This window comes from Stegostoma tigrinum, chromosome 16 (genome assembly GCF_030684315.1).
Source record: "Stegostoma tigrinum isolate sSteTig4 chromosome 16, sSteTig4.hap1, whole genome shotgun sequence".
Lineage (NCBI taxonomy): Eukaryota > Metazoa > Chordata > Chondrichthyes > Orectolobiformes > Stegostomatidae > Stegostoma > Stegostoma tigrinum.
In genome coordinates this window covers 21,115,644-21,143,487 of record NC_081369.1, presented here as the reverse complement: position 1 = coordinate 21,143,487, position 27,844 = coordinate 21,115,644, and the positions used below count along the sequence as shown (strand labels likewise).

At 42.4% G+C, this 27,844-nt stretch overlaps 1 protein-coding gene across 9 annotated transcripts in view; it reads right to left on the bottom strand.

Annotated features, from left to right (window-relative positions):
* dpep2 (dipeptidase 2) overlaps positions 1–27,844 on the bottom strand; it is a 120,394-nt gene that overhangs the window by 41,144 nt on the left and 51,406 nt on the right. The window contains exons 1-6 of one of the 9 annotated variants that reach the window (XM_048546201.2): positions 21,448–21,560; positions 15,797–15,998; positions 14,828–14,954; positions 5,625–5,754; positions 5,383–5,524; positions 1,072–1,141 (exon numbers count right to left, since the gene is read on the bottom strand). In XM_048546201.2, coding sequence (XP_048402158.1) covers positions 1,072–1,141; positions 5,383–5,524; positions 5,625–5,754; positions 14,828–14,954; positions 15,797–15,975 — 648 coding nt within the window. In that variant the 5' untranslated portion in view covers positions 15,976–15,998; positions 21,448–21,560. The other 8 variants (XM_048546202.2, XM_059651651.1, XM_048546199.2 and 5 more) reach the window with 8 other exon arrangements.

The following is a 27,844-nucleotide window of genomic DNA, read 5'->3' as shown; positions in this document are numbered from 1 at the left end:
GATAGGGTGGATAGGGAGAGCCTTTTTCCTAGGATGGTGACGGCGAGCATGAGGGGGCATAGCTTTAAATTGAGGGGTGAAAGATATAAGACAGATGTCAGAGGTAGTTTCTTTACTCAGAGTAGTAAGGGAATGGAACGCTTTGCCTGCAACGGTAGTAGATTCCCCAACTTTAGGTACATTTAAGTCGTCATTGGATAAGCATATGGACATACATGGAATAGTGTAGGTTAGATGGGCTTCAGATCGACATGACAGGTCGGCACAACATCGAGGTCCGAAGGGCCTGTACTGTGCTGTAATGTTCTATGTTCTATAAGTGAGTGAAATTACAAGTGATTATCTTGAATTAGTTAGTAGTGCAATTATTAGCAAATTCAAGATTGTTAAGTAAGGGCTGCCCAATTGTGGAATTGCATCAAATGTTGGGCATTACATTCTGAGTATTGTAAACATTTGCTGATGAGCACAGTCACCTGTTGTGAAAATCCAAAGGGATGTGCTGTTTGATTCTGGTCTCTGAATTACAGTTATGAACCTAGAATCACAGGCACTGAAATTTGCATTACTCATTTGTGTAGATGGTAGAGAATGTTTTCGGCTTGACAGCAGCATCCTGTTAGAGGAGAATACCATGATTTCCACACTGCAGGTTAATGTTCTTGAAACAATGACAATAGAATCCCTTCAAATTCAGCACTCCCTTTAACCAGACTGACTGAGTTTGGTTTCCCAGCCATTTGATTCAAGGCCTGTTCCCCTTCCCTAACAAAAAAGTGATTATCTTTTGGAAATGGGACTGGAACTTCCACATCTAGGTCCCACTTGCTACTTTTTAAGCCTTTTGAAATCGGCTTGGCTCTAGGAAAATCCAGTCCCCCCCCATCTGTCTGTGCCTTAGACGTATACTATGTTCCTTGGGTAAAATTTACTTATAAAGAAATGCTGGAGCACAAGTGCAAAATGATTGTGATGGATTTGCATTGGCTAATCAGAGAAATTAATAATAGCTGTAAAATGCTGTAAACAGAGGGCAAAGCACAAAAACATGTATCAAATACAAAATCTTACCTGACCAAATTTAGATAAGCTGGCATTTCTGCGAGGCTTCCTGCTATATATCTCTACTGCACTCTCTGCCCTGAAAATGTAAATGTCAATGATTGTGTTTTACAATTTTGAACAGAGGTCAAACCTATATAATTGCTCACAGAAATTTACACATTTCTAAATGTACTTCATGTTGAAATTGCTCAATCAAATATGATAACGTACAGTACCCACATGGGCACAAACAGATGTGCACTCTGATAAAATTGAGTTAATGATATTCTATTGTACTCCCTTTCTTTCTTTCACTATATTGTGGGGTTCAGTTAGTGTTCCGTCATAGAAAATATTTTTAGTATTCACTATAAAATAAAGGAAGCAGACCTAATGTCTAGGAAACCAAAATGGAAGTCACAGTCATACAGACCCTTCAGTCCAACCAGTCTATGCTGATCATAATCACAAGCTAAACTAGTCCCACCAAGTGCTTAAAGAATATATACAAAGTAGGCAGGAGCTCAAACAGGTAGTTAGGAGAGCTAAAAGGAGCGATGATATGTCTTTGACCAAGAATGAAGGAAAATCCCACTGCATTTAAAACATATATTACAGAAAGAGGGCGGTTAAGCAAACAGTAGGCCCACTCATACTGATAAAGGAGGGAGGTTATACGTGGTGATGGAGGAAATGGGTGTTATCCTTAACGAGTACTTTACATCAGTATTCAACAACAGAGGGGGACAGGAGGGATGTTGAGGTTAGGGAAAGTTGTGTGAATACTCTGTGGCAGGTCAACATGATGAAGGAGGAAGTGTGCAGATGACAAAATTATGAGAGGGATAGATAGGGTGGGTAGTCAGAGGCTTTTTCTCAGGGTTGAAAGGTCAACTACAAGAGGGCATAGGTTCAAGGTGAGAGTGGGTAAGTTTAAGGGAGAAGTGTGGGAAAAGTTATCACACAGAGGGTGATGGGTGCCTAGAACATATTGGCACTGGAGGTTGTGGAAGCAAGCATGTTGGCAAGGTCTCTGGTATATCTTGATAGCTCATTAAAGGGAGATGAACACAGGGATAGAAACTGCTTATAGGGCTCTAAGTGGTGGGTCTAAATATGGATTAGGAATTGGTGTAGGCTTGGTGGGCTGAAAGACCTGTTCCTGTGCTGTATTATAGTGTATTATTGTATTGTATTAGTATAATGATAGTATAGATGATCTAATGTAAATGATAGAGAGACAGATGTATATACTGCCCACCCACCTATTCACCTTCAGGTTTTACATTCACTCCCTATTCCACAATTTGTGACCTAAAATTCTCCTGTCCTAGTTCTCTGCCTCTGATTTCTTTTGCCAACCCTTTTTTCTCGTGACTCTGTGAAGCGGTTTGTGACATTTTTGACAGTAAAATGCCACATCTAGTCTGAGTCCACGCTATCTGTCTGATTTACTATCAAGTTCAGGGCAGAAGCATTTTGTTTTCAATAATTCAAAAAAGAAGTAGTGTAATCTGTGAGGTTGCTATTTATTTACTATTTCGATATGCTTTATCCCTTTTTGTTCCATTACTTTTATTCATACTTTAATTTCAGTAAGACTTCTGGCAATCTCATTCTTTTTGGCTTCCCAAACAGAAATTCTAAATAATTCCCTACTTGCACACTCTATCTGGATCCAATAAATATTGGGGCTTTGGAATTAAAAAACAATGTATTTTTCTTTACATTACAACACACAACATGTAATGTTGCTGTACAGTTGGACCTTTTGGCTGGAAAGTGCAAAAGCAACCATCATTCTGCACTTCATGGGGGAGATTTAGCATCAACTAAAAGGAAACAGGAAGGTCTGTGGAATCATGTTGAAGAAAATACTGCACCCTGTAAAGGAGATTCTTTATATGAAATACTAAATCAGTTCTAACATAAGCGCTAGTTTGCATTTTCAGTGACCAATTACTGCATGTTTCTATCCACTGATTTTTCCTACTTGCATTTTATTGACCACCGCCTGGAGTCCACAAAGGCGTACCAAAAGACAACAAATTTCATAACCGGTATCTCAGTGATTTCTTTGGAGTCATTTTGAGGCGTATGCTGGGTAAATTACCTTCACAAACAGTCGGCATAGGCGCAAGAGGCTGAATGGCCTTATTTTTCTAATCATTCTCCAATTCTATCATGTCAATGTCTATGTACCAACACTGTGACTGCAAACATATGTCGAAATCAAAATACATGCACCAATTCAAGTACAAGGAGTTTGTACTATTTTGAGAAGTAACATATCTTTGTAGTGTTTTTCATGATTTCAAGATGCAGAATTTTAATCCTACTTCGCTTAGTTATGCTGGACCAATAACTGATTAAATATCTTGTTAGGTAAAATATTAACTTTTATGTGTGAACCAACATTAATACAACTCAATTTACATTGTTACTAGCTTATGAAAAGATAAGCCCAGCAGCATTGTATCAGCAGAATATTCTTTTAGAAAAATATGAATGATCTATGTAACCAGCCAACATTTCTAAATAGAAGTATGTCGCAACCAGGTTTCACCGGAATACGATATCTGTGGGTTTTTGGTTGAATTTATTTCGTTACTTGCAATAGAGTGATACTCCAAATAATTACGAAACTGGCTGTCAGGACAAGGGGATTGCCTTGTGATGAAAATCTGAGTAAATTATGTATATACTCTCTACAGTTTAAAAGAATAGAGTGGATCTAATTTTAAAAAAAACAATATTCTGAAGGGGCTTGATAAGGAAAACACATGGAATCAGTTACAGTAGCAAGAGATGTCCTTAGCTCAGAAAATCAAGAAGTAGAATCAGTTTGGGTAGAGATAAGAAATAGAAAAGGTTAGAAGTTACTTTTTGGGAGTTGTTTAGAGACATACCCATAGCAGTTATATTGTAGGACAGAATGTCCAGGAAGAAAGATACCTCAGTAACAATGGAATGATTTTAATCACATATATAGAAGAGATTAGACTGGTAATCACAAGTGTATTAGAAAAATAAGTTAACGAATAGGACAATTGAAAATTGCAGCAACATTTAGTCTGAGCAAAGATGTATTCTTGTGCAATAGAAGGGCTCAAAGAGATAGATCATAAATTCACAGAATCCCTGCAGTGTGGAAGCAGGCCATTGGCTTATCGAGTTCCTGCCTCTGAAGAGTGTCCCACCCAGACACACCTTCCTACTCTATCTTCATGGCTAACCCATCTAGCCTGCACAACCCTAGATACTATGGGCAACTTGGCATGGCCAATCCACCTAACCTGCACATCTTTGGACTGTGGGAGGAAACTGGGGCACCCAAAGGAAATCCACACAGACACGAGGAGAATGTGCAAATTCCAAACAGGCAGTCGCCCGAGGCTGGACTCAAACTAAGTCCCTGGGCCTGTGAGGTTGCTAACCACTGAGCCGCTGTGTTGCCCTAGTAATGATGAGAGTTAATAGAATATAGATTTTGCTACTACCTGGAGTGTGGGGGATCAAAATTAATGCACCAGGATGAAGGAAATAGAAGATATTTAGAAGAGTTTAACGAGAAACTCAGGAGGCATACTCATGTAAAACATGAACACCATCATGGGCTGAATGGCCCATTTCTTTACTGTATGCACTGTAAGATAGACTATTTTTCAGAGATATGCTTTGTGTTAAATCATTGAGCAATAGTTCTTTATCAAAACACTTTAACAAAAGTGCCTTTAAGATGAGATGAAAAAAAATGGGACCATCATCAGGAAACTAGTGAAGATTCTAAAAGCCAATCAGGCTGTTACAGAAATTCAGTCACTGTATAACAAGATATCCATTAATTTTTTATGTCATAATGTGGAATAATTATCTATAACAAAACTGCAGAATAGAGATTTTCCATGAGATTGGTCAGGCAGGAAAACTGGAGGAAATGGGTCATTGTAAACTCAGCCTACAACAGTCAGATAAAAATATATCCTCCTTTCCCAAGGCTTAATGATTGTGGAAAATAATCTAAACCTAGTTCCAGACCGAGATCACAATACAAATTTGTTCATGACCTGGAAACTGTGGTTTCAAACTCTGAAAAATGGAAATAAATTCAGTCTATGGAAATTTTATGGGACTGCAGTTAAGATATCTTGTTATCTCTCCAGCAGGGACATAACTCCAGCTTCATCCAGCTCCACACAAGTTTGAGGTGTGTTCAATGCTGACAGTCCGTTTAGATTGGAAAGCCTTCAAATCATGTTGGCAGCATTTACGAATTCAAGCACAGAGGAATATCTCTTTCTCATTACACTACAAAAGATGTTAAACAAAATATCTTACCATGGTGTGTGGCAGTTGTGTGTCAAGGACATAGAGCGCACTCCAAGTTCGTAAAACATCCTTAAGGCTGCCAGACTACTGTCAATGGAGTGTCCTCCTTCAATGCTGATTAAACAAGCTATTTTTTTAGTGTTATTAATGCCTAGAATGAAAGAAGTTCACAAATTGATTGATCATTATTTATTATCACACATATAAATGCAGAAATGCTCAATTTCCAGTGAGATATTCACAACTGGTACCTTCTGAAGTTGTAACCAACTCAAAGTCTGGATATTTCCTGCACATCCGTTTGATGACATCTATCTGTTCCAGGGTCAGGCGGACAGCATCTTTGTACTGGGCCGAACACAGTACAAATGCAGACCACAGCTGTAATGAATAATGAAGTCAGGTTGTACTTATTGCATGCTTTGTGACTTTTCAGAATGCTGCTCCTTAAGCAAGAGGAAACGGTGAGGTGAAACATTGTCCTTTCTGAGCAATGTATGCATACAGTAGACACCCTGAGAAATCATTTGATTCAAATATTGGGAAGATCAAAGCCATTGTCTTTGGTCATCTCAATGCATCCTGTTTCATGGAATGATAGAAATGTACACAGATGTATGCCATTTGACCCATTGTAGCATGCTAGCTAAAAACAAGCAAAATAGCTTAATCAACTTTCCAGCTCTTGGACTGTAGCACTATAGGTTACAAAACTTCAACTGCATATCCAGGTACATTTTAAATACCATTTGGGTTTCTGTCTCTGCTACCCTTTCAGGACATTAATTAAAGACCAACCCTTGGGTAAAAAATGAATCTTCATTACATTTACAGTAATTGGTAATTAAACACCCTCATTAATAATCCTTTGCTAAGGCCAATTTGATGGAATATTGGTACTACCATGGTGCTTTATGATAGGTGGGTAAACATTGACAGCTATCCGCTTGTTTTCAAGTCAGGATAATCAAGGATTGATTTTGGCTTAGAAAACTCATAGGTTGAAAGTTTTATGCAGTGCAGAGAATGACTAGGGTCAGAATCAAATATAGTTTCTATCTTAAAAGTGTACAGCACCATTACCATGGAAGAAAATATTTACCTCATGCAACTTGCAGACCAAGAATATCTGGTCAGTCATCTGCTGGTTAATAAACACTGGGAATGTCTCGGTTCTCAATTTTGTGCATATTCATGTAAGCTGACTTCACAGGAAGAACGGGGTTATTCAGCAATGTCAAACTTCCACGTTTTTGCAATGCAAGACAACTTTTCTGCTATCAAATTGCTATGCAGTAATGGGAATAGGGAATAGTTTGAAACTTTGTTTTATTTGACATTTTATATTCTTTTGTGCTCTATACCTGGCTAACTTGGTTTGTTTATCTTGTTTTTTATTTCTTTGTGTAGAAAACTCCTGGATGTTTAAAAAGAACTGCAGCCTCAAGTGAATATGTTTCAATCCCTGACCATTAAATTAGCGCAAAAGAAAATTACCGATCAAATCAGGTTAGGTCTGGAATCTGTCTTGTCCAGTACTATCATTGGAATCATACTATATTGTGTTCCTCATATCCCTGTTTATCATTGCATTTTCTATTCCTGTTTAGCTTTTATTTCTCCTGTGTTAAAGCCTCACCCCACAACATAAAAAAGACTTTGTTTTCTCAGATAATGACTGAACTGCTATCTGCTTCCTTTTCTGTTGTTTATTTTTGATAAATATCTCATTGGTAACAGGTTTGATGGTTATACACTTGTGCTGTGATAAGAAGAGAAATGTCAATGTTAAATTGTTGAGACAGGAGATCTGATAAGCACGTAGATGTCTGACAATTATTTTTCAAAATCGGGAAGTTTATATATTGAAAATTTTGCCAGAAGATCACATCAAAGGTGAGATTGCATTGAAGCAAATTATAGCTGATGCTTGAAATCTGAAACAAACACAGAACACTGGAAAAATCTCAGCAGGTGTGGCAGCATTTGGGGAGAGGGGAAATAAAGTTGACATTTTGAGTCTGGTATAACTCTTAACAACTTCTCATTCTTGAAAAGACAGTCTTGAAATGTTAATTCTGGTTCTTTCTCCACAGATCCTACCAAACCTGCTGAAGGATTGAACTGCCATTTCTCATTCTATAACTTTCTTATAGATAATTAAAAGTATATAATTTTGTTTCCATTTTGCCATGGTGGTGGGGTGGATAGAAGATGGATAGAGGAGAAGATAGCTGGAGAGGAGGTCAAAGAGAGGGGGATGAAGCCAGTAAAGGTGAGTGTAGGTGGGGAGTTAGGGAGGAGATAGGTCAGTCCAGGGAGGATGGACAGGTCGAGAGGAGATGGGGGTGGGGCTTCAGGTGGGAGGAGGGAATAGGTGAGAGGAAGGACAGGTTAGGGAGGCGGGGATGAGCTGGGCTGGTTTTGGGATGGGGTGGGGGAGGGGAGATTTTGAAGCTTGTGAAGTCCACATTGATACCATTGGGCTGCAGATATCCCAAGAGGAGAATGAGTTGCTGTTCCAGCAACCTTCAGATGGCATTATTGTGACACTGCAGGAGGCCCAGGATGGACATGTCGTCTGAGGAGTGGGAGGGTGAGTTGAAATGGTTCACGACTGGGAGGTGCAGTTGTTTAGTGCGAACTGAGCGTAGGCATTCTGCAAAGTGGTCCCCAAGCCTCCGCGTGGTTTCCCCAGTGTACAGGAGGCCACAATGGGGACAGTGGATGCAGTATACCACATTGGCAGATGTGCAGGTGAACATCTGCTTGATGTGAAAAGTCATCTTGGGGCCTGGGATGGGAGTGAGGGAGGAGGTGTGGGGGTAAGTGTAGCACTTCCTGTGCTTACTGGGGAAAGTGCTGGGTGTGGCGGGGCTGGAGGAGAGTGTGGAGCAGGCAAGGGAGTCACGGAGACAGTGGTCCCTCCGGAAAGCAGATAAGGGTGGGGAGGGAAAATTGTCTTTGGTGGTGGGGTCGGATTACAGATGGCAGAAGTGTCGGAGGATGATGCATTGGATCTGGAAGTTGGTGGGGTGGTATGTGAGGACGAGGGGGATTCTTTTTTAGTTGTTATTGTGGGAACGGGGTGTGAGGGATGAGTTGCGGGAAATGTGGAAGACACGGTTGAGGGTGTTCTCAACCACTGCGGGGCGGGGGGGGGGGTTGCGTTCCTTGAAAAACGAGGACATCTGGGATGTACGGGAGTGGAATGCCTCAGCCTGGGAGCAGATGCGGGGGAGGTAAAAGGAATTGGGAATAGGTGATGGCATTTTTGCAGGAAGGTGGGCAGGAGGAGCCGTATTCTAGCTAGCTGTGGGAGTCAGTTGGCTTGAAATGGATAACGGTTTCTAGGTGGTTGCTGGAGATTGAGACAGGGAGGTCCAAGAAGGAGAGAGAGGTATTAGAGATGGTCCAGGTGAGCTTAAGGTTGGGGTGGAAGGTGTTGGTGAAGTGGATAAACTGTTTGAGCTCCTCGTGGGAGTACGAGGCAGCACCGATACAGTTTTCCAGGAAGGAGAGAGAGAGATCCATTTCAAGCCTCCATCTCTGGCAACCACCTAGAAAATGATATCCATTTCAAGCCCACCAACTCCCACGCCTGCCTCTCCTCTCACCCCCAATCACAGGCCCCAAGAAGACTTTCCACATCAAACAGATGTTCACCTGCACATCTGTCAATGTGATATACTGTATCCGCTGTTCCTGTTGTGGCCTCCTCTACATCGGGGAAACCAAACGGAGGCTTGGGGACCGCTTTGCAGAACACCTATGCTCTGTTCGCAATGAACAACTGCACCTCCCAGTCACGAACCATTTCAACTCCCCCTCCCATTCAGATGACATGTCCATCCTGGGCCTCCTGCAGTGTCACAACGATGCCACCTGAAGATTGCAGGAACAGCACCTCATATTCCGCTTGGGAACTCTGCACACCAATTTTATCAATGTGGATTTCACAAGCTTCAAAATCTCCCCTCCCCCTACCGTATCCCGAAACCAGCTCATCCCTTCCTCCCTAACCTGTCCTTCCTCCCACCTATCCCCTCCTTCCACCTCAAGCCCTACCCCCATCTCCTGCCTACTAACCTCATCCTGCCCCCTTGATCTGTCTGTCCTCCCTGGGCTTCCCTATCTCCTCCCTAACTCCCCACCTACGCTCACCTTTACTGGCTCCATCCCCCTCTCTTTGACCTGTCTGTCTCCTCTCCACCTATCTTCTCCTCTATCCACCTTCTATCCACCTCCCCCTCTCTTCCTATTTATTTCAGAATCCCCTTCCCCTCCCCCATTTCTGAAGAAGGGTCTTGGCCCAAAACATCAGCTTTCCTGCTCCTCTGATGCTGCTTGGCCTGCTGTGTTCACCCAGCTCTAAACGTTGTTATCTCAGATTCTGAAGTATCTGCAGTTCCTACTATCTCTGAAACAATATTTTGATCCATACAGCTTAGCTGCTTTCTAGGTAAACTTACTGAGCTAAGCCAGGGATACCAGCTTACTTAATGGGAAAGCATTGGGCTACACATAACAGAAAGACAGATTTGATCAGTTAGCTTAAAATTTACCAAAAATGGTAAACTGCTTCCCGTATGTTCTCGAGACTGATCAGTAGTTTTTTTTGGCTATTAAGAAAATTAAGATATTGCAGCAATGTGAAGTAGAAATAGATCAACCATGATCATATTGAAATGGGACTCAAAGGGCTGAATAGACTACTTCTGTTCTTACTTTTTATATTCAGAATAAGGATTGATAAGTATGGTCAATTAAACTTACGTAAAATTTCTGTTATAATTTCCATTCATACTTTCACTCAAAACTCTAAATCCATTTGTAAAATGTCAACACCATACTTTGGTTGGGTTCTCACTTCCATCTTAAATAAATGCAAATTAAAACTCAATATTTCTTTTGCAATTGGTTTTTAAAAAAAATTAAAATGTGTTTCACTCAGTAATGTGTATACTTAGAATGATTCACAGTGAGATGCTGCTGCTACTTGCAGCTATTCCTTCCTCCCTGTCGATCAGTCATGTATGTTTCAACTATCTGTCTTGAGCCATTTTCACATGACAAGATACTCATCTGCAACCACCCTGTGACATCCATCATCTGACATTGTCTAGGTTGAGCTCTCTTTCTGCTCATGTCCACTTTGCCCTACAGAAGATATCTCTGTAGCTCTTTTACTCCAACAAAATGACCAAGTTACTGACATTTTATTTTCCGGGTCTCATTTTTTTGAGTTCTATTTTATCTAGAGTGTCTTTTCATTGGTCTTAAAAGTGTATATATGGAACTTTTAGCCTAAGCATTAGCACTTCACACTTCAATCAGTTTTATTTTCTGCCATAGATCTTTAATGTTTAATTCTAAGGCATACGCCTAAAAGACAGAAAGTAGTATTTTGAGTTTTATGTCTTGTTACAAGCTTGAGTTTCTTTGTTGTTAGCTTGGTCTTCACCTTAATAAAATTACTTGTGGCTATCTCCAGCCTTCAAACTTCTCCATCATACAGAACAGTACAGCACAGAACAGGCCCTTCAGCCCACAATGTTGTGCCGACCATTGATCCTCATGTATGCATCCTCAAATTTCTATGACCATATGCACGTCCAGCAGTCTCTTAAATGACCCCAATGACCTTGCTTCCACAACTGCTGCTGGCAATGCATTCCATGCTCTCACAACTCTCTGTGTAAAGAACCCGCCTCTGACATCCCCTCTATACTTTCCTCCAACCGGCTTAAAACTATGACCCCTCGTGTTAGCCATTTCTGCCCTGGGAAATAGTCTCTGGCTATCAACTCTATCTATGCCTCTCATTATCTTGTATACCTCAATTAGGTCCCCTCTCCTCCTCCTTTTCTCCAATGAAAGAAGTCCGAGCTCAGTCAACCTCTCTTCATAAGATAAGCCCTCCAGTCCAGGCAGCATCCTGGTAAACCTCCTCTGAACCCTCTCCAAAGCATCCACATCTTTCCTATAATAGGGCGACCGGAACCGGCGACAGAACTTCTCCATCATATCTGCTATATTCTACAAACAAACATTGAGAAAATTACCTGCTTGTTCCAATGTGATACCGTCTATTTTAATCTTCTGCTGAGTTTCTTTTAATTCTCCTACCTACTGCTGTTCTTGTGTAATTATGATGGAACTTCATTAAAGAATATAAAAGGTTCATGTTGCATAGGCCTGTGCGATGTAAGCTGATGGCATAACAGATGTCAAATTGGGGACTCCAAGATAATAAAATGTGAGGCTGGATGAACACAGCAGGCCAAGCAGCATCTCAGGAGCACAAAAGCTGACGTTTCGGGCCTAGACCCTTCATCAGAGAGGGGGATGGGGGGAGGGAACTGGAATAAATAGGGAGAGAGGGGGAGGCGGACTGAAGATGGAGAGTAAAGAAGATAGATGGAGAGGGTGTAGGTGGGGAGGTAGGGAGGGGATAGGTCAGTCCAGGGAAGACGGACAGGTCAAGGAGGTGGGATGAGGTTAGTAGGTAGCTGGGGGTGCGGCTTGGGGTGGGAGGAAGGGATGGGTGAGAGGAAGAACCGGTTAGGGAGGCAGAGACAGGTTGGACTGGTTTTGGGATGCAGTGGGTGGGGGGGAAGAGCTGGGCAGGTTGTGTGGTGCAGTGGGGGGAGGGGATGCACTGGGCTGGTTTAGGGATGCAGTAGGGGAAGGGGAGATTTTGAAACTGGTGAAGTCCACATTGATACCATATGGCTGCAGGGTTCCCAGGCGGAATATGAGTTGCTGTTCCTGCAACCTTCGGGTGGCATCATTGTGGCAGTGCAGGAGTCCCATGATGGACATGTCATCAAGAGAATGGAGGGGGAGTGGAAATGGTTTGCGACTGGGAGGTGCAGTTGTTTTTTGCGAACTGAGCGGAGGTGTTCTGCAAAGCGGTCCCCAAGCCTCCGCTTGGTTTCCCCAATGTAGAGGAAGCCGCACCGGGTACAGTGGATGCAGTATACCACATTGGCAGATATGCAGGTGAACCTCTGCTTAATGTGGAATGTCATCTTGGGGCCTGGGATGGGGGTGAGGGAGGAGGTGTGGGGACAAGTGTAGCATTTCCTGCGGTTGCAGGGGAAGGTGCCGGGTGTGGTGGGGTTGGAGGGCAGTGTGGAGCGAACAAGGGAGTCACGGAGAGAGTGGTCTCTCCGGAAAGCAGACAGGGGAGGGGATGGAAAAATGTCTTGGGTGGTGGGGTCGGATACCTGTCCGTCTTCCCTGGACTGACCTATCCCCTCCCTACCTCCCCACCTACACCCTCTCCACCTATCTTCTTTACTCTCCATCTTCGGTCCGCCTCCCCCTCTCTCCCTATTTATTCCAGTTCCCTCCCCCCATCCCCCTCTCTGATGAAGGGTCTAGGCCCGAAACGTCAGCTTTTGTGCTCCTGAGATGCTGCTTGGCCTGCTGTGTTCATCCAGCCTCACATTTTATTATCTTGGAATCTCCAGCATCTGCAGTTCCCATTATCTCAAATTGGGGACTAATTGGCTCGAGTGAAGTGCCTATTGTCCTTTTACTTTGTGTTAAGTATAAAGGCCCTATTTAAAATGATTTTAAATACTGTAAGGAAATTATGCTGGGTCTTCAATTGAACTGAGAGTGTTAACATCTATTGGGATCACGTTCAATTATAGTTAACCCTTTATTGTGTTAACATTTCACTTTGTAACCATTGAGAATCACGTTAAAATTTCATTGTACAAATATGAGACCAGTGAGGGTCCACAAGACATTAATCTCACACGTTTTAAACTGCTCATGTCTTCCTAAAGAGCCTGGGCGACACAGTGTCTCAATGATTAGCACCAGGGACCCAGGTTTGATACCAGCCTTGGAGGACTGTCTGTGTGGAATTTATACGTTCACCCTATGTCTGTGTGGGCTTCCTCTGGGTAGTCTGGTTTCCTCCCAGAGTCCAACGATTTCTAGGCTAAGCAGGTCAGCCATGAGAAATGCGGGGTTACAGCGATAGGGTAGCAGGTTGCGTCTGGATGGGATGGTCTTCAGAGGATTGGTGCAGACACAATGGGCTGAAAGGCCTTTTTCTGCACTGCAGGAATTCCATGAATTAAAGTATGATTACATTTCGTTAACCCCAAATTTTAATTGTGTTATCAAGAAGCAATGGGACTTTGCTTAAGTATCATTTTTGGATACCTAGGACTGCTGACACAGGATGACAGCTTAAATTAATACAGGAAAGATATTTGAATGTGCCTCAGTTCTGTGGGGACAGTACCTAAATATTAGATTTTATATTTTGGGCATTAAGCTTTTGGTAACTTTTTGACCGAGAACTTTATATCTACCTGAAATATCTTGTGCTGGCTCAAAAGAAATGATCCATCTAACTGCAAAAGGAAATCAAACTGATCTAAACTGAGAGATTGCATGTGTCACATCAGCCCTGGAACAGACCAGCATAAATCACACCATGTGCAATCACATAACACGAAGAAAACCAAGGCACTGGAAAGCATATAAAAAGGGCAGTAACAAAATCCCTAGTTGTGTTAGAGAAGGAGTCCATTACAAAAGGGCAGTCTAACAGCACTGTGAAGATATACACAATGAGCAAGATGAACAAAGGCAGAAAACATTTGGAGACTTTTAATTTCTTGATGCCTGACATGGATATTACTTTTAACATGATATAATTGGCTATGGTTGGCCGGACATTCAGATCTACACCTCTTTTTAAAGATTGCAGTTAACCAACCCACTGAGGATTTAGATAATCACCATTCCAACTTCTTAACTGCCCTGTGAAAGACCTAGCAAGCCATTTAGTTGTATTTGAGAAGGCAGCTCATCACTACTGTCTTGAAGAAATTAGAGGATACCAATAAATTGCCAGTGACGCCTATATGCTGTGAAATAATTGTGAAAATAAATTCCCAGCATGCAGTAAGCCAGCATACGGAGACAAGTATAAAATGGCTTCGGCTAGGTCATGGCCTAAAGCTGCAATATCCAATTAAAGCACTCGTTAATGTGAAATGATAAAATTGTTGCTCATTACAAAAGCTCAATATACTCTACCAGCCACTTTATGCTCTCCATATTTCACACCTTGCAGAATGTACCAGGCATTTTGGTTCCAGACAAGGCTTGTTTTTTCTATTCATTCATGGGATGTGAACATCTCTGGCTGAGTCAGCATTTGTTCCTCTGTCCCAAATTGCCCTTGAGAAGGTGCGGGTGAGCTGTATTCTTGAGCCACTATAGTCCATTTGATGTACATATACCAATAGTGGTGTTAGGGAGGAAGTGCCATGATTCTGATCCAGCAACACTAAAGATACAGCCATACATAATCCAAGCCAGGATGGTATGTGGCTCACAGGGTTGACATGTGATAGGGAGGGAAGTGAAGGAACGAGCAATGGAAGGAAAATGGATGAAAAAAAATTGAGAAAAATACCTGGGCTCCTACATTTCCTTCTTTTAGTTTGTTAATATTTGTATATGTCTTGTTCAAAGTTTTCAAGTCAACTGCAGTCAGGTTGTTGTTAAAGTGTCTTCTCAGTTGTAGTGCTAAATCATTGTGGCTAAGAGCAATAACAAATGATTATCAGCTTATTCAAAATACTATTTGTGGAAGTTCAATTGTTCTGTTTCTAGTAAACATTGTTTGGTCAATATTTGTTCATCCAACTTACAGTCTCCCATCATTGAAAACAATCATTTCTTGAACAATGATTTTGACTTCATTTCAGAAGCATATCTCACATGTTGGTCATTCGTTGTTGATCTTATCTCATTCCATTCCTATCTAACCACGAGTAGCCAGACAACAACCTGCAAATGGGTCTCAAATCACCCCTGCACCAATCCTCCTTGTACCCAAAGGATTTATCCTTGGCTCCCTCCTATTTCTCACCCGCATTCTCAACATCATCCAAAATGCGAGTATCAGCCTTTTGCACTTACTCTGACAACACTCAAGTTTGCCATCTTTCAACCCCCTATTGATTCCTTACACTCTTGTCTGCCACTGCTTGCAGTTATGAATTTTGTTCAACTAAACACTGGGAAGATAAAATTCAGTGCGTTTGTTGCTTGCTATGAACTCTATTCCTTATCCACCCCTGACTTTCATTGGTCACTACTGGAACGAAGCAGATTATTCAAGCTTGATGCTTCATTTGAACTTCCAGCCTCAAATATACTCCATTACTCACCAAGCGTACTGCCTACTTCTACCTCTCTTTATTGGTTTCAGCCTCTGTTCCTTTCTGTTATTATTACTACTTATTTTATTTAGTTTTAGCAAGCTCTGTTGTGACCTTTCAATTCATTTCTCATTTCTAAATATTTTACAATGCAGTAAACTTAGTTTTTCAAACAGTGACTATGGAAGAAGGAAGAAAGGTAAATATAGTTAACATACCCATCAATTAAAGGTGCAGATTCCATGATTTCAATTACTTCCTTGTTTCTTTGGGCCATCAATTTGGTGGAAAGTTGTAAGAGTGGAAACAAAACTATGTAGTATGGCACCCAGAAACCCATCTTGTTGGAAACAGTATTTCTCTCAGAATTGTGGAGATACGATAAATAACATTCCATATACCAATCGACCCAATAAATGGCTAGGAGAAAACAAGACAAAAGGAGGAATTAAATCTGTTCCAAAACTCATTCATTCTGAGACAGTTGCTGCACTGACGCTGTTGGAAAGAGTTGCTTTTCTTTCTTGTTGAAGGGTAAGTGTATGTATGTGTTTGGGCGGTGGGGGAGGACAGAAGATTGAAAACAGAGTTTCGAGAAGAATTCAACTGAATAGTGGATGACAGGCAACAACGATATTTCTGCTTCATGCTATCTAAAGTGCAGTTTACTCAAGAGCAGTTCATAGGGAAGAATGGAGAAAAACTTACATTTATCAGTTCTCTTCAAGACTCAAAGCACTTTAGGATCAATAAAATCTTGTGCAGTACAGTCACTGCTGTAATGTTGGAAACAATACAGAAAAATCACACACTGCAATATCTCACAGGAAAAAAAATTACCATATCATTGTACTTTTAGCAATATTCTTTAAGGGATAAATGTTAGGCACAACACTGGAAACATCATAGGAGAAACAGTGGAATAGTGAATTTTACTAGAGTAGCAATCCAGAAACTCAGGCGAATGCACCCAACGAAATGAATTCAGAACCAGTGCAGTAACTGGTGACATTTTAAGTTTAATGAATTAATAAATCTGGATTTTAATTTTAAGGCATCATTATCCAGAAAAATTATTGTCCATAATTATCCATTAATGGTTCACTAGTGTCCTTTGGAGAAGAAAATTCATGTCCTTGCCTGAATTATTCAACAAGTCGCTCCAGAACAACAGCACTGTGGTTGATTCTTAACTGCCCTCCAAAATGGTCTGGGGCAGGCTATTCAGTTATACCAAAATGTGACCAAAAATTTAGAAAGGACATCTCTGCAGCTGAAATGGCAATGAAACATTGGCCCAGTCAACACGGCGGGGCTCTCCTTATAAATATCTGGGGGGCTTCTGCCAGAATTGGAAGAGTTGAACCACAGGCTAGTCAAGTAACAGCCTGACATAGTCATATTCATAGCATCGTACCTTATAAATGTGCCAGACACCATCATCACCGATACAGGGTATATCCTATTCCACCAACAGGACAGGCCCACCAAAGGTGGCAGTACAGTGATATACAGTCGGCAAGCTATTTCCCTCAATATTGACTCCAGATCCATAAAGCACAGTGGTAACAGGTCAAAGAATGGCAAAAGAAACTTGTCATCAATGATCTTCATGCTCCTCCACATGGAGCCCCTTTTACCAGCAGGAAAATCCTTGTGAGTTACATTGACTGATCCAACTCATTTAGCATACGTCAAAATGGGGTTATGGCACATTCAAAGTGTGACATTATTTAACGTTTCTTTTTCCCCCTCAGTGTTAGAACAGGAATTGACAGCAGCAAAGGCATATAATGTGCTCTTGGTAAGGCACTTCTATAGCCACCGCCAAGTGTAGCTCAGCACATCAATGATCATCTGGCCAAGTCATGAACAGCATTAATTTTCTGACCAGGCCTACAGCAGGTGATGAGGGAACTAGTGAAAGGACAAAACAGCTAGAATTCATCCTCACCTAGCTCCCTGCCACAGAGGGGTCTGTTCATGGCAGTATTGATAGGTATGGTCAGCACATGGTCCTTCTCAAAAGGAAGTCCCATCTACATTGAACCACAGAAACCATAGAAATATGATACAGCACAGAAGGGGAGCATTTGGCCCACCTGTCCATGCTGACCCAAAGATTCCAAGATACCTTTTCTAAATAGATCGCGAGAAATACACATTGAGGGTAGCCTCCATTGTGTTGTGTGGCAATTACCAATAAGCAAAATAGGATAGATTTTGAACAGACTCAGCAGTTTAGAACTAAGCACCAACAAGGCACAGTGAGCAATAACCAGCAACAGAATTGTATTCCATCACAATTTGCAGTCTTGTGGCCTGGCACACTTCTCAACCCACCCTTCCGATCAACAACACATCAACTCTGGTTCAATGTGGTGTGCAGAAGTGCATGCCAGGACCAACACCAGGCAGAGTTCAAAATGTGATAATGGGAACTGCAAATGCTGGAGAACCCAAAATAACAAAGTGTGGAGCTGGATGAGCACAGCAGGCCAAGCAGCATCTTTGGAGCACAAAAGCTGTTTCGGGCCTAAACCCTTCATCAGAGAGATGAAGGGTCTAGGCCCGAAATGTCAGCTTTTGTGCTCCTGAGATGCTGCTTGGCCTGCTGTGTTCATCCAGCTCCACACTTTGTTAGCTAGAGTTCAAAATGTGTTGTCTATCTGGGGAAGTCACAACACGAGACAACAACTGTGCTAACTTGCAGAAACAGCATGCAACAGCGAGCTAAACAATCCCATAACTAAATGCAGTCTTGCCACAACAACATCCCCGTCATCAATGATGGGGGAGCGAAGCACAGTGCAAAAAACAAGTCTGAATCATTGGCAACCACCTTCTATTTTAGCTACATCCTGGGACTGACAGCATACCAGACACCAAACAGTCATTGAGTCATAGACTTATACAACATGAAAACAGATCCTTCAGTCCAACTCGTCCAGGCTGACCAGGAATCCTAAATTAATCCAGTCCTATTTTCCAATGTTTGGTCCATATCCCTCTAAATGCTTCCTATTCATATACCCATCTAGATGTCAATTAAATGTCATAATTGGACCTGCCCCCACCACCTCCTCTGGCAGCTCATTCCATACTTGCACTACCCTCTGTACGAAAGTAGTTGCCCCTTAAATCTTTTCACCTTAAACCTATGCCCTCTAGTTTTGGACTTCTCTACCTTGTGGAAAAGATCTTGGCTATTCACACTATCCGTGTCCATCATGATTTTATTAACTTCTATAAGGTCACCCCTCAGTCTCTGATGCTCCAGGGAAAATAGCCCCAGCCTATTCAGTCTCTCCCTAAAGCTCAAACCCTCCAACCCTGGCAACTTCCTTGTAAATCTTTTCTGCACCCTTTCAAGTTTAACAATATCTTTCCTACAGCAGGGAGACCAGACCTGAAGACAGTTTTCCAAAAGTAGCCTAATCAATGTCCCGTACAGCTGCAACATGGCATCCCAATTTCTACACTCAATACTGTGACCAATAAGGATAAGCATACCAAACGCTTTCTTCACTATCCTGTTTACTTGCAACTCCACTTTCAAAGAACTATTAATCTGCATCCCATAGTCTCTTTGTTCAACAACACTCCTCAGGACCCTACCATCAAGTGTATAGGTCCTGCTCCAATTTGCCTTCCTAAAATGCAGGATCTCACATTTATCTAAATTAAACTTCATCTGCCACTCCTTGGCCCATCTGTCCATCTGATCAAGGTCCCGTTTTACTCTGAAGTAACCTTATTTACTGTCCACTACACTTCCAATTTTGGTGTTATTCCCAAAATTACTAACCATGCCTCTTATATTCATACCCAAATTCTTTATATAAATGCCAATCTTCAACCAATTTAATTCACTCCATATGATATGTAAAAAACAACTTTGAGGGAGCTGTACTGAAGACTTGCAACTGACAGAGCCCCTTTGCCAATCTGTTCTGGTACAGCCACAACTCTGGCATCCCCCTGAAAACCAGGCATGTCCTGTCAACAAAAAGGCAGGAAAAATTCAATTAGCATTCAACCAGTTATCCCCAAACATCAACACTATGATGGAAAGTGTAATCAAGCAGTACTGACACAGCAATAACTTGCTCAGCCTGTGTTCCACCAGGGCCACTCAGCTCCCGATCTCATCACAGCCTTGGTTCAAACATGGACAAAACAGCAGAATTCCAGAGGTCAGGTGAGATTGACTATTCTTGACTTCAAAGCAGCAATTGATGGAGTGTGGCATGAAGGGGGCCCTGGAAAATTTACAGTCAAGGGGAGCTTGCAAAGAAAACTCCGTTGCTCGGAATAATCATCACCAGCACAAGTGAAAATACTTCAGCCTGTCAGCGATTTCACGCTTAGGATATTTCCGCAGGAGGTCCTTAGGGTAGTGTCCTAAACCCAACCATCAAAAGCTGCTTCAACACTGACGTTCCCTCAGTCATAAGGTCAGAAATGTGGGTGTTTTGCTGATGATTTCACGACGCTCAGCACCATTTGCTACTCAGAACCTGAAGCAGCACGATCTGGACAGCACTCAGGCTAAGACTGACATGTAACAAGTAACATTCACAGTACCAAAATACCGAGCAATTACTATCTCCAGCAGGACAGAATTTCACCTTCTCGTCTTGATTTTAACAGCACTGCCATTGTTGAATCTCCGATTATTCTGTGGGAGTAGTCATTGAATAGAAACGTAGCTAGAGAAACCATTTTGCGGCTACAGGAGTAGGTCGGAGGCTGGGAATCATGCAGTGGATAACTCACTTCTTGCTTCCCCAAAGCCTGTCCACCTTCTACAAGGAGCGAGCCAGGACTCAGCCGTACAGCACGGTAACAGGCCCTTCGGTCCACCTCGGCCCAATCTGACCCAGTCCATCTGTCAGCGTTTGGCCCATGTTCCTCCGAACTTTCCATGTGCCTGGATGAGTGTAGCTCCAAACGATCAAGGATCGACATCATCTAGTACAAGGCAGCCTCCTCAATCAGCAGCGCACTCACCTACGCTTAAAACGTGTATTCTCTCCACGAGCGACGCACAGTGGCAGCGGTGTGTTGTACACAAGATGCACTGCAGCAACTCTTCAAAATTCCCTCAGCAGCACTTTCCAAATCTGCACACTCTGGGATAAGAGCAGCAGATGCATGGCAAGGGCAAGTTCCACTTCAAGCCATCGCATAGTACGTTCATTGTGGCTGGTTCGGAACCCTGGAACTTCCTCCATCATTGCACGCTATAGCTGTACCTGCCACACTACCCTCTGACGGGCAAAGACGGGTTAAAAATATTAGCATTGCCAGCGACACTCACATCCCAGGTCTTTTCTTTAAAAAGTTAAGCTCCTACGTTTTATTTTGAAGCAGAACCATAGAATCTTTCCAAGAAAGATGCACAGTTCTGCTTTAATATCTTACCCAAAACAATGCACCCCCACAGTGGCCAGCAGTGTCTGCCGGACTTTGTGCTCGGATCTTGCAATGGGACAGCGAACGCACAAAATGTAACTGAGCCGGCAACACAGCACCCGGCTGGTCTGAGTGTTTACACTATTTTGTCCCATTCAAAGTTCCAGCGCTGTTTCTAACTGAACATAGAGATGGACAGTATGGATAAAGCAGCTACGCAAGATGTTCTCTGACAGGAAGAGAAAAGGAGGTATAAACTTTAAATTCTTTCTGGTTTGGGGGTAGCAGAGCGTCGTTAAACTATTTGCACCCCGTCTGCGAGTTACTCTCCAACCACTATTGTTCCTTAGGTTATAAAGACGTCCCGGGGCAGAGAGCAGCGTTAGACCCCAAAACAGTCACTTTAAAGACAGCGTCGCGTTTTGACAAAGATATGGTCAGGTACACTTACGCTGCCCCGTATGTAGCCGTCCCGCTCACACACTAGCACGGGGCTGACCACTTCTCCCTCACCTTCCCACAGGCGCTGCTCCTGTCCACTGGCAGTTCTTTGTGACACTGTGATCCCCGGGGCTGGCAGGACAAGTTTCTGCGGTGTATAACGCCTACATTTCCACTGACATCACTCAGCTCAGCCCCGAAGCAGGGCTGATTGCAGCAATGCCTTTAATGTGTTAACACCAGTAGCCTGAGGGCCTCAAGACAGGCGCCCTGGACATTTCATTGAAGATCAGTTGGACTGCCAAGAATTAGCTCCAAGCCCTTGACAAAGACAAGGAGCATTCATCATAGGGCTTCATCTTTATCTGGGAATCTTGCTAGATTGGGAATGTTAGTGAAACCAGATTGAACCACAGGAACAGGCTTGACAGTAAACTTTCCCACCAACTACATTCAACATCTAAGGCCACATTGAAAAGAATGATCAAAATTTATAAAGCACAGAGGATTGTTGATATCAGCGACTGCAGAGCCACCTGCCAATTTTTATAAAGTACCTTAGAAAGTATCCTATCCTGGAGCATCACTCCCTGGTATATGCTCTGCATAACACTGCAAGAAATGAGAGTGCTGTACCAGCCCAGTCCATCACAAAGACCAGCCTTTCTTCCGTTGTCTCCATCCATACTTCCAGTCACCTGGGGAAAGTGGCCAACATAATCAAAGAGCTCTCACAACCCAGTTATACATATTTCCTCCATCTTCCATTGGACTGAAGATACAAAAGTTTTTTAAAAATGTACCAACAGATTCAAGAACAGCTTCTTCCCTAGTGTAGCCAGACTTTTGATCCGACTTATCATTATTGAAGTTGATCTTTCTCTACACCTTCTCTGTAGCTGTAACACTATATTATTCATTCTGTTCAATTACCCTGGTGTACTTAGCTATGCCTGGATAGCATGCAAGACAATAGTTTCACTGCATTGCACTATATGTGACAATAACAAAATCAAATCAAAGTAAATCCCCACAGCCACAGAAACTTCAAAATACCAGGAGAGAAAATGGGAGGGGGTTGGATAACTTTAAAGAGAAGTTAGATTTGACAGCACCTAAACTATAATCCACAGTAACAATCTATAAACTATAAAGAAGCATATACAAATTGAACCATTTATTTTCAAAACTATTAAAGATAATAAAATTATTACACATTATTACAAAACATTTTCTGGTTCAACCTGTTTTTCCATCAGCTTCAGTATCTTTTGTGTACACTCCTGACAAAGATTGTTTGAAGTGTGTGTTGAGATATATTGTGCACTAACACTCAAGATACTTACCCCATAAACTGTATTGTTTTAAAATTTTCAACACAAAGACAACATTGCGAGAGATTTAGAATTCCCTTCTGTTTTTGTTTTAATTTACATTTCCACATTTACATGTGTGTACATTTCTGTGATAGACAAATTTGCAGTAATCTTGTTTCAATAAGAAATTCCCTATTTGGTTCAAATATTTCATCTGACTCACTAGCACTGATGCCAATTTTTTTTGTCCCTTACAGCTATAGCGAGTCTTGTTGTGGCAGGTTGGTTAATTTCTCACCAAGTTTCTTCGTAGGCATAGATCAGGAGGGGTTCATTGAGTGGGAGCAGAAGTATGTTGTTCACTGATGTCAATTTGTCTTGAGTTTTTACACAGAGACAGACACAATTTCATGAACTAAACTGACAGCCTCATTCAGTGAAGGTTGTAACTGAGGATACCTTGTCCCATATTTTGTCCTTCTCCACTTTGGGGAGTTGGAAGAACAGACAGTCCATAAAAAATGCAGCACCACAAAGTTGCACACCACTCTGCAAGTTGTAGATGGTGAGTTTAAGGAAGAACACAGGTCAAAATGAGGAACTGGTTGTGCTAACCAGCTAAATATTGACTGTGGGCCCAGCACACTATCTACCACCATTGTAGCCCTACACTTTTGGAACACAAGAGATCTGCTTCCAAAGTAAGATGACCTACAAATCATGAAGTCTCTGCAAAATACATTAAATTTTGGCAAATAGCTTGGATGCGTGCAAGCAAAAGCAAATGGTTCTCAGCCATGAGCCTGCCATTGAACAGAAAATACAGATATTGGAGTATCTCTCATCAACCCTTAAAAACCTGACCTAGAAATCTTGTCCACCTGTCACCAAAAGGATGTGGACACTTTGGAGAGGGTGCAGAGGAGGTTCACCAGGATGTTGCCTGGTGTGGAGGGTGCTAGCTATGAAGAGAGGTTGAGTAGATTAGAATTATTTGCATTAGAAAGATGGAGATTGAGGTCTACAAAATCATGAGGGGTATGGACAGGGTGGATAGCAAATAGCTTTTACCCCCCAGAGTGGGGGACTCAATTACTAGGAGTCATGAGTTCAGAGTGAGAGGAGCAAAGTTTAAGGGAGATATGTGTGGAAAGCTCTTTACACAGGAGGTGGTGGGTGCCTGGAACGCGTTGCCAGCAGAGGTTGTAGACGCAAACACGTTAGCGTCTTTTAAGATATATCTGGACAGGTACACGGATGGGCGGGGAGCAAATGGACACAGACCCCTAGAAAATTGATGACAGGTTAGACAGAGGATCTCGATCGGCGCAGGCTTGGAGGGCTGAAGGGCCTGTTCCTGTGCTGTAACTTTCTTTGTTCTTTGTTACATTAAGATACTGGTGATTAATTGGACTCTGTACTCCCCCACCGAACCCTCTGCCACCTCTTGACATTACATGGCCACAAAATGCTCAAAAACAGGACATTAACTTACACTTCTGATGGGAGATGTGCCAGGCATCATCTTCATGACTGTGCACTGAAAGACTGCTGAAACAAGTTGCTTCTAGAATTTGCATAGCCTTGTAACCCTTCCTTTGAGAATTAGCCAGAACCGGCAGAAAGAAATGAGGTTTCATAGAACAGGTAAAGCTGTTTAAAGACGAAGAAAAATGAAAACAGACCTCAACACAACAGGAGACAAAATCTGCCGAGTGTATTCAGAGTGCAATTCTCTGAAATCATTGGGGACCAAACACAAAATGACAGAGATTCTGACTGAAGTCTGGGAACAGCTGGCCACAACCATAATTACGACTTCAAAGCAGCACAAGAGTAATATTACTTGTGGCAATCAAGGCAAATTGTCTATTAACTTTTATACATCTGACTCCTTCCAGGTCGCCTTTAGATATCTAAGTAAGAATTCTGTTGCATTTGGGAGGCACTGAGTCAATTTGCAAAAAGAAACAATTTAATCCAACTCTCTTTTATCCAAATCAAACAGACAGCATGCACAAGAACTTACTCTCATTGCCATTGGTTACATATGCAATGTTTTGGATGCAGTTCATGTCATCTTGGTCACTTCCTTTCTTTAAATATGCGACAAGGCTATAATCACCCATCCCCAAACTGCCCTTCAGGTGGTGGTTGGGAACTGCATTCTTGAACTATTGCAGGCCACATGGTGTAGGTACATCTCCAATGTGAGTTCCAGGGTTTTGACCCAGTAACAAGAAGGGATGATGATATAATTCTAAATCACAATAGGGTGTGACTTAAAGGTGCATTGCAGGAGGTGGGGTTCTTATGCTGTATTTTGCAATGGTTAATGCTATCTCAGGGATTGACTAATTCCATATCTTAATTCATTTAAAATAGGAAAATATATCAGAATTTATAAAATGTACATTACACAGAGCAAACAGTTTCAGTCCATGTTGATTGCACATCCAATGTGCCATCCAGGTGACGTGAAAATGACAGCTCTCGACATAAAGGCTGCATTCGACAAAGTGTGGCATCAAAGATCCCAAGCAAAACTGGTGTCAATGGGTTTCAGGGGGCAAACTCTGTCCTGGTTGGAGTGAAACCTGCTACATAAGAAGATGATAAAATGTGAGGCTGGACGAACACAGCAGGCCAAGCAGCATCCCAGGAGCACAAAAGCTGACGTTTCGGGCCCAGACCCTTCATCAGAGAGCCTCTCTGATGAAGGGTCTGGGCCCGAAACGTCAGCTTTTGTGCTCCTGGGATGCTGCTTGGCCTGCTGTGTTCGTCCAGCCTCACATTTTATTATCTTGGAATCTCCAGCATCTGCAGTTCCCATTATCTCTGATACATAAGAAGATGGTTGTGGTTGTCAGAAGTAAATCATTTCAACCTAAGGACATCTCTGCAGGAGTTCCTCAGGGTAGTGTCCTTGGCCCAACTGTCTTCAGCTGCTTCATTAATGACCTTCCTTCCATCATTGGGTCAGAAATGGGGATGTTTGCTGATGATTGAACAATGTTCAGCACTGTTCACAGCTCCTCAGATACTGAAGCAGTCCATGCTCAAATATAATAAGATCTGGACAATATCCAGGCTTGGGCTGATAACTGGCAAGTGATGTTCGCACCACACAAATGCCAGGCTATCACCATCACCAATAAGCGACAATCTAACCACCGCCCCTTGACATTCTACGGTGTTACCATCACCGAATCCCCCACTATCAACATCCTTGGGATTACCATTGACCAGAAACTCAATTGGACTTGTCACATAAACATAGTGACTACCACAGCAGGTCAGAAGCTAGGAATACTGTGGCAGGTAACTGACCTCCTAACTCCCCAAAACCTGTCCACTATCTACAAGGCATAAGTCAGGAGTGTGAAGGAATACTCCCCACTTGCCTGGATGGGTGCAGCCCCAACAACACTCAAGAAGCTTGACGCCATCCAGGACAGAGCTGCCCGCTTGATTGGCACGGCATCCACAAGTATCCACTCCCTCCACCACTGACGCTCAGTAGCAACATATCTACAGGATGCACTGCAGAAATTCACCAAAGATCCTTAGACAGCACCTTCCAAACCCACAAATGCTTTCATCTAGAAGGACAAGTGCAGCAGCAGATACTTAGGAACAGCATCACCTGTGAGTTCCCCTCCAAGCCATGCATCATTCCTGACTTGGAAATATATCACCATTCCTTCATTGTCACTGAGTCAAAACTCTGGAATTCCCTCCCGAAGGACATTGTGGGTCAACCTACAGCATGTGGACTGCAGTGGTTCAAGATGGCAGCCCACCACCACTTTCTCAAGGGCAACTTGGGATGGGCAATAAAAATGCTAGTCAGCCCGCAATGCCCACATCCCATAAGTGAAGAAAAATATTTAGACTAACTGGCAGGTAGAGTCATAGCCTTATATATACACAGCACTGAGTCCTAAAAGGTGAAGCCTCTTCACAGCAACATTAGAGATAAAACTTTTCCACTCTTCCAAAAGAAACTTTAATAATTTGCAAATACAAGTGAGACTACGAGCCTCTATAATATGCAGGCAAGTTACTGATACATTCATATGTTATGTCAGTGAGTATATTTAAAGATGCTGTTGATCTTCAGGGTCGCCATGATATTGCCCATCATTCCTGTTTGTCAAGTGTTCTTTTGCTCCCCTGGAAGCCTGAGCCTCCACTAGTGATGGTTGTTCAGTTTCATCTACATCCTGCTGAGGTTCTTTAAATGTAGCATCATCACCGGTAATTGTTTCTGATAACTATCTCCTGACTGATTTGCAATTGCTTCCTGTGTGTTATGATTTTTTCTGTTATTGCAGATTTGACACTTCTTTCAGCATTGCTTTGAATTTCAGCCAAATGTTCTCGTGAGTTAGAGTCACAGAGATGTACAGCACAGAAACAGACGCCTCACTCCAAATCGTCCACGCTGACCCAGGTATCCCAGATGAATCTAGTCCCATTTGCCAGCATTTGGCCCTTATCCCATTAAACCCTTTCTAGTCATATACCCATCCAGATGCCTTTTAAATGTTGTAATTGTGCTGTGATTTGTACTCAACATTGTGGAATCACCAGTGAGCAGCCCCAGTTCTGAGCTTAAGATGGAGAAAAGGTACTTGATAAAGCAGCTAAAAATGTTTGGCCCTGGAGCAGCACTTTGAAACACTCCTGCACAAAGCTCTGGGTAGAGAGGCAATGGGTTTCTCGTGACCACAATCAGCTTTGTGAACTGAATTGAATTCCACTTCCTGACAGTGCAGCCAGTGTACAAACACAAGCAGTGTACCATGTAGGTGATTATCCTGGAAACAGTTTCAATTCCTTCATTCTGCAACAGTCCTCAGTGCCATTTGTATCTGTACCACGATGACAAATAAAAGATAGGGAGAAAGAGTTATTTACCGATGATGTTTCTCTTGGTTTCAGTGTGGAACTCATCCCCATGCACATAGCAGGTTAATTATGACAGCCTGTGTTCAGGACACAGAAATAGCTTTCAGTATTCATCCTTTTCCCTCGCAACTCACTGAGCTTCCTTCTGCAGCAACTTCTAAACCGTCTCCTTCTATC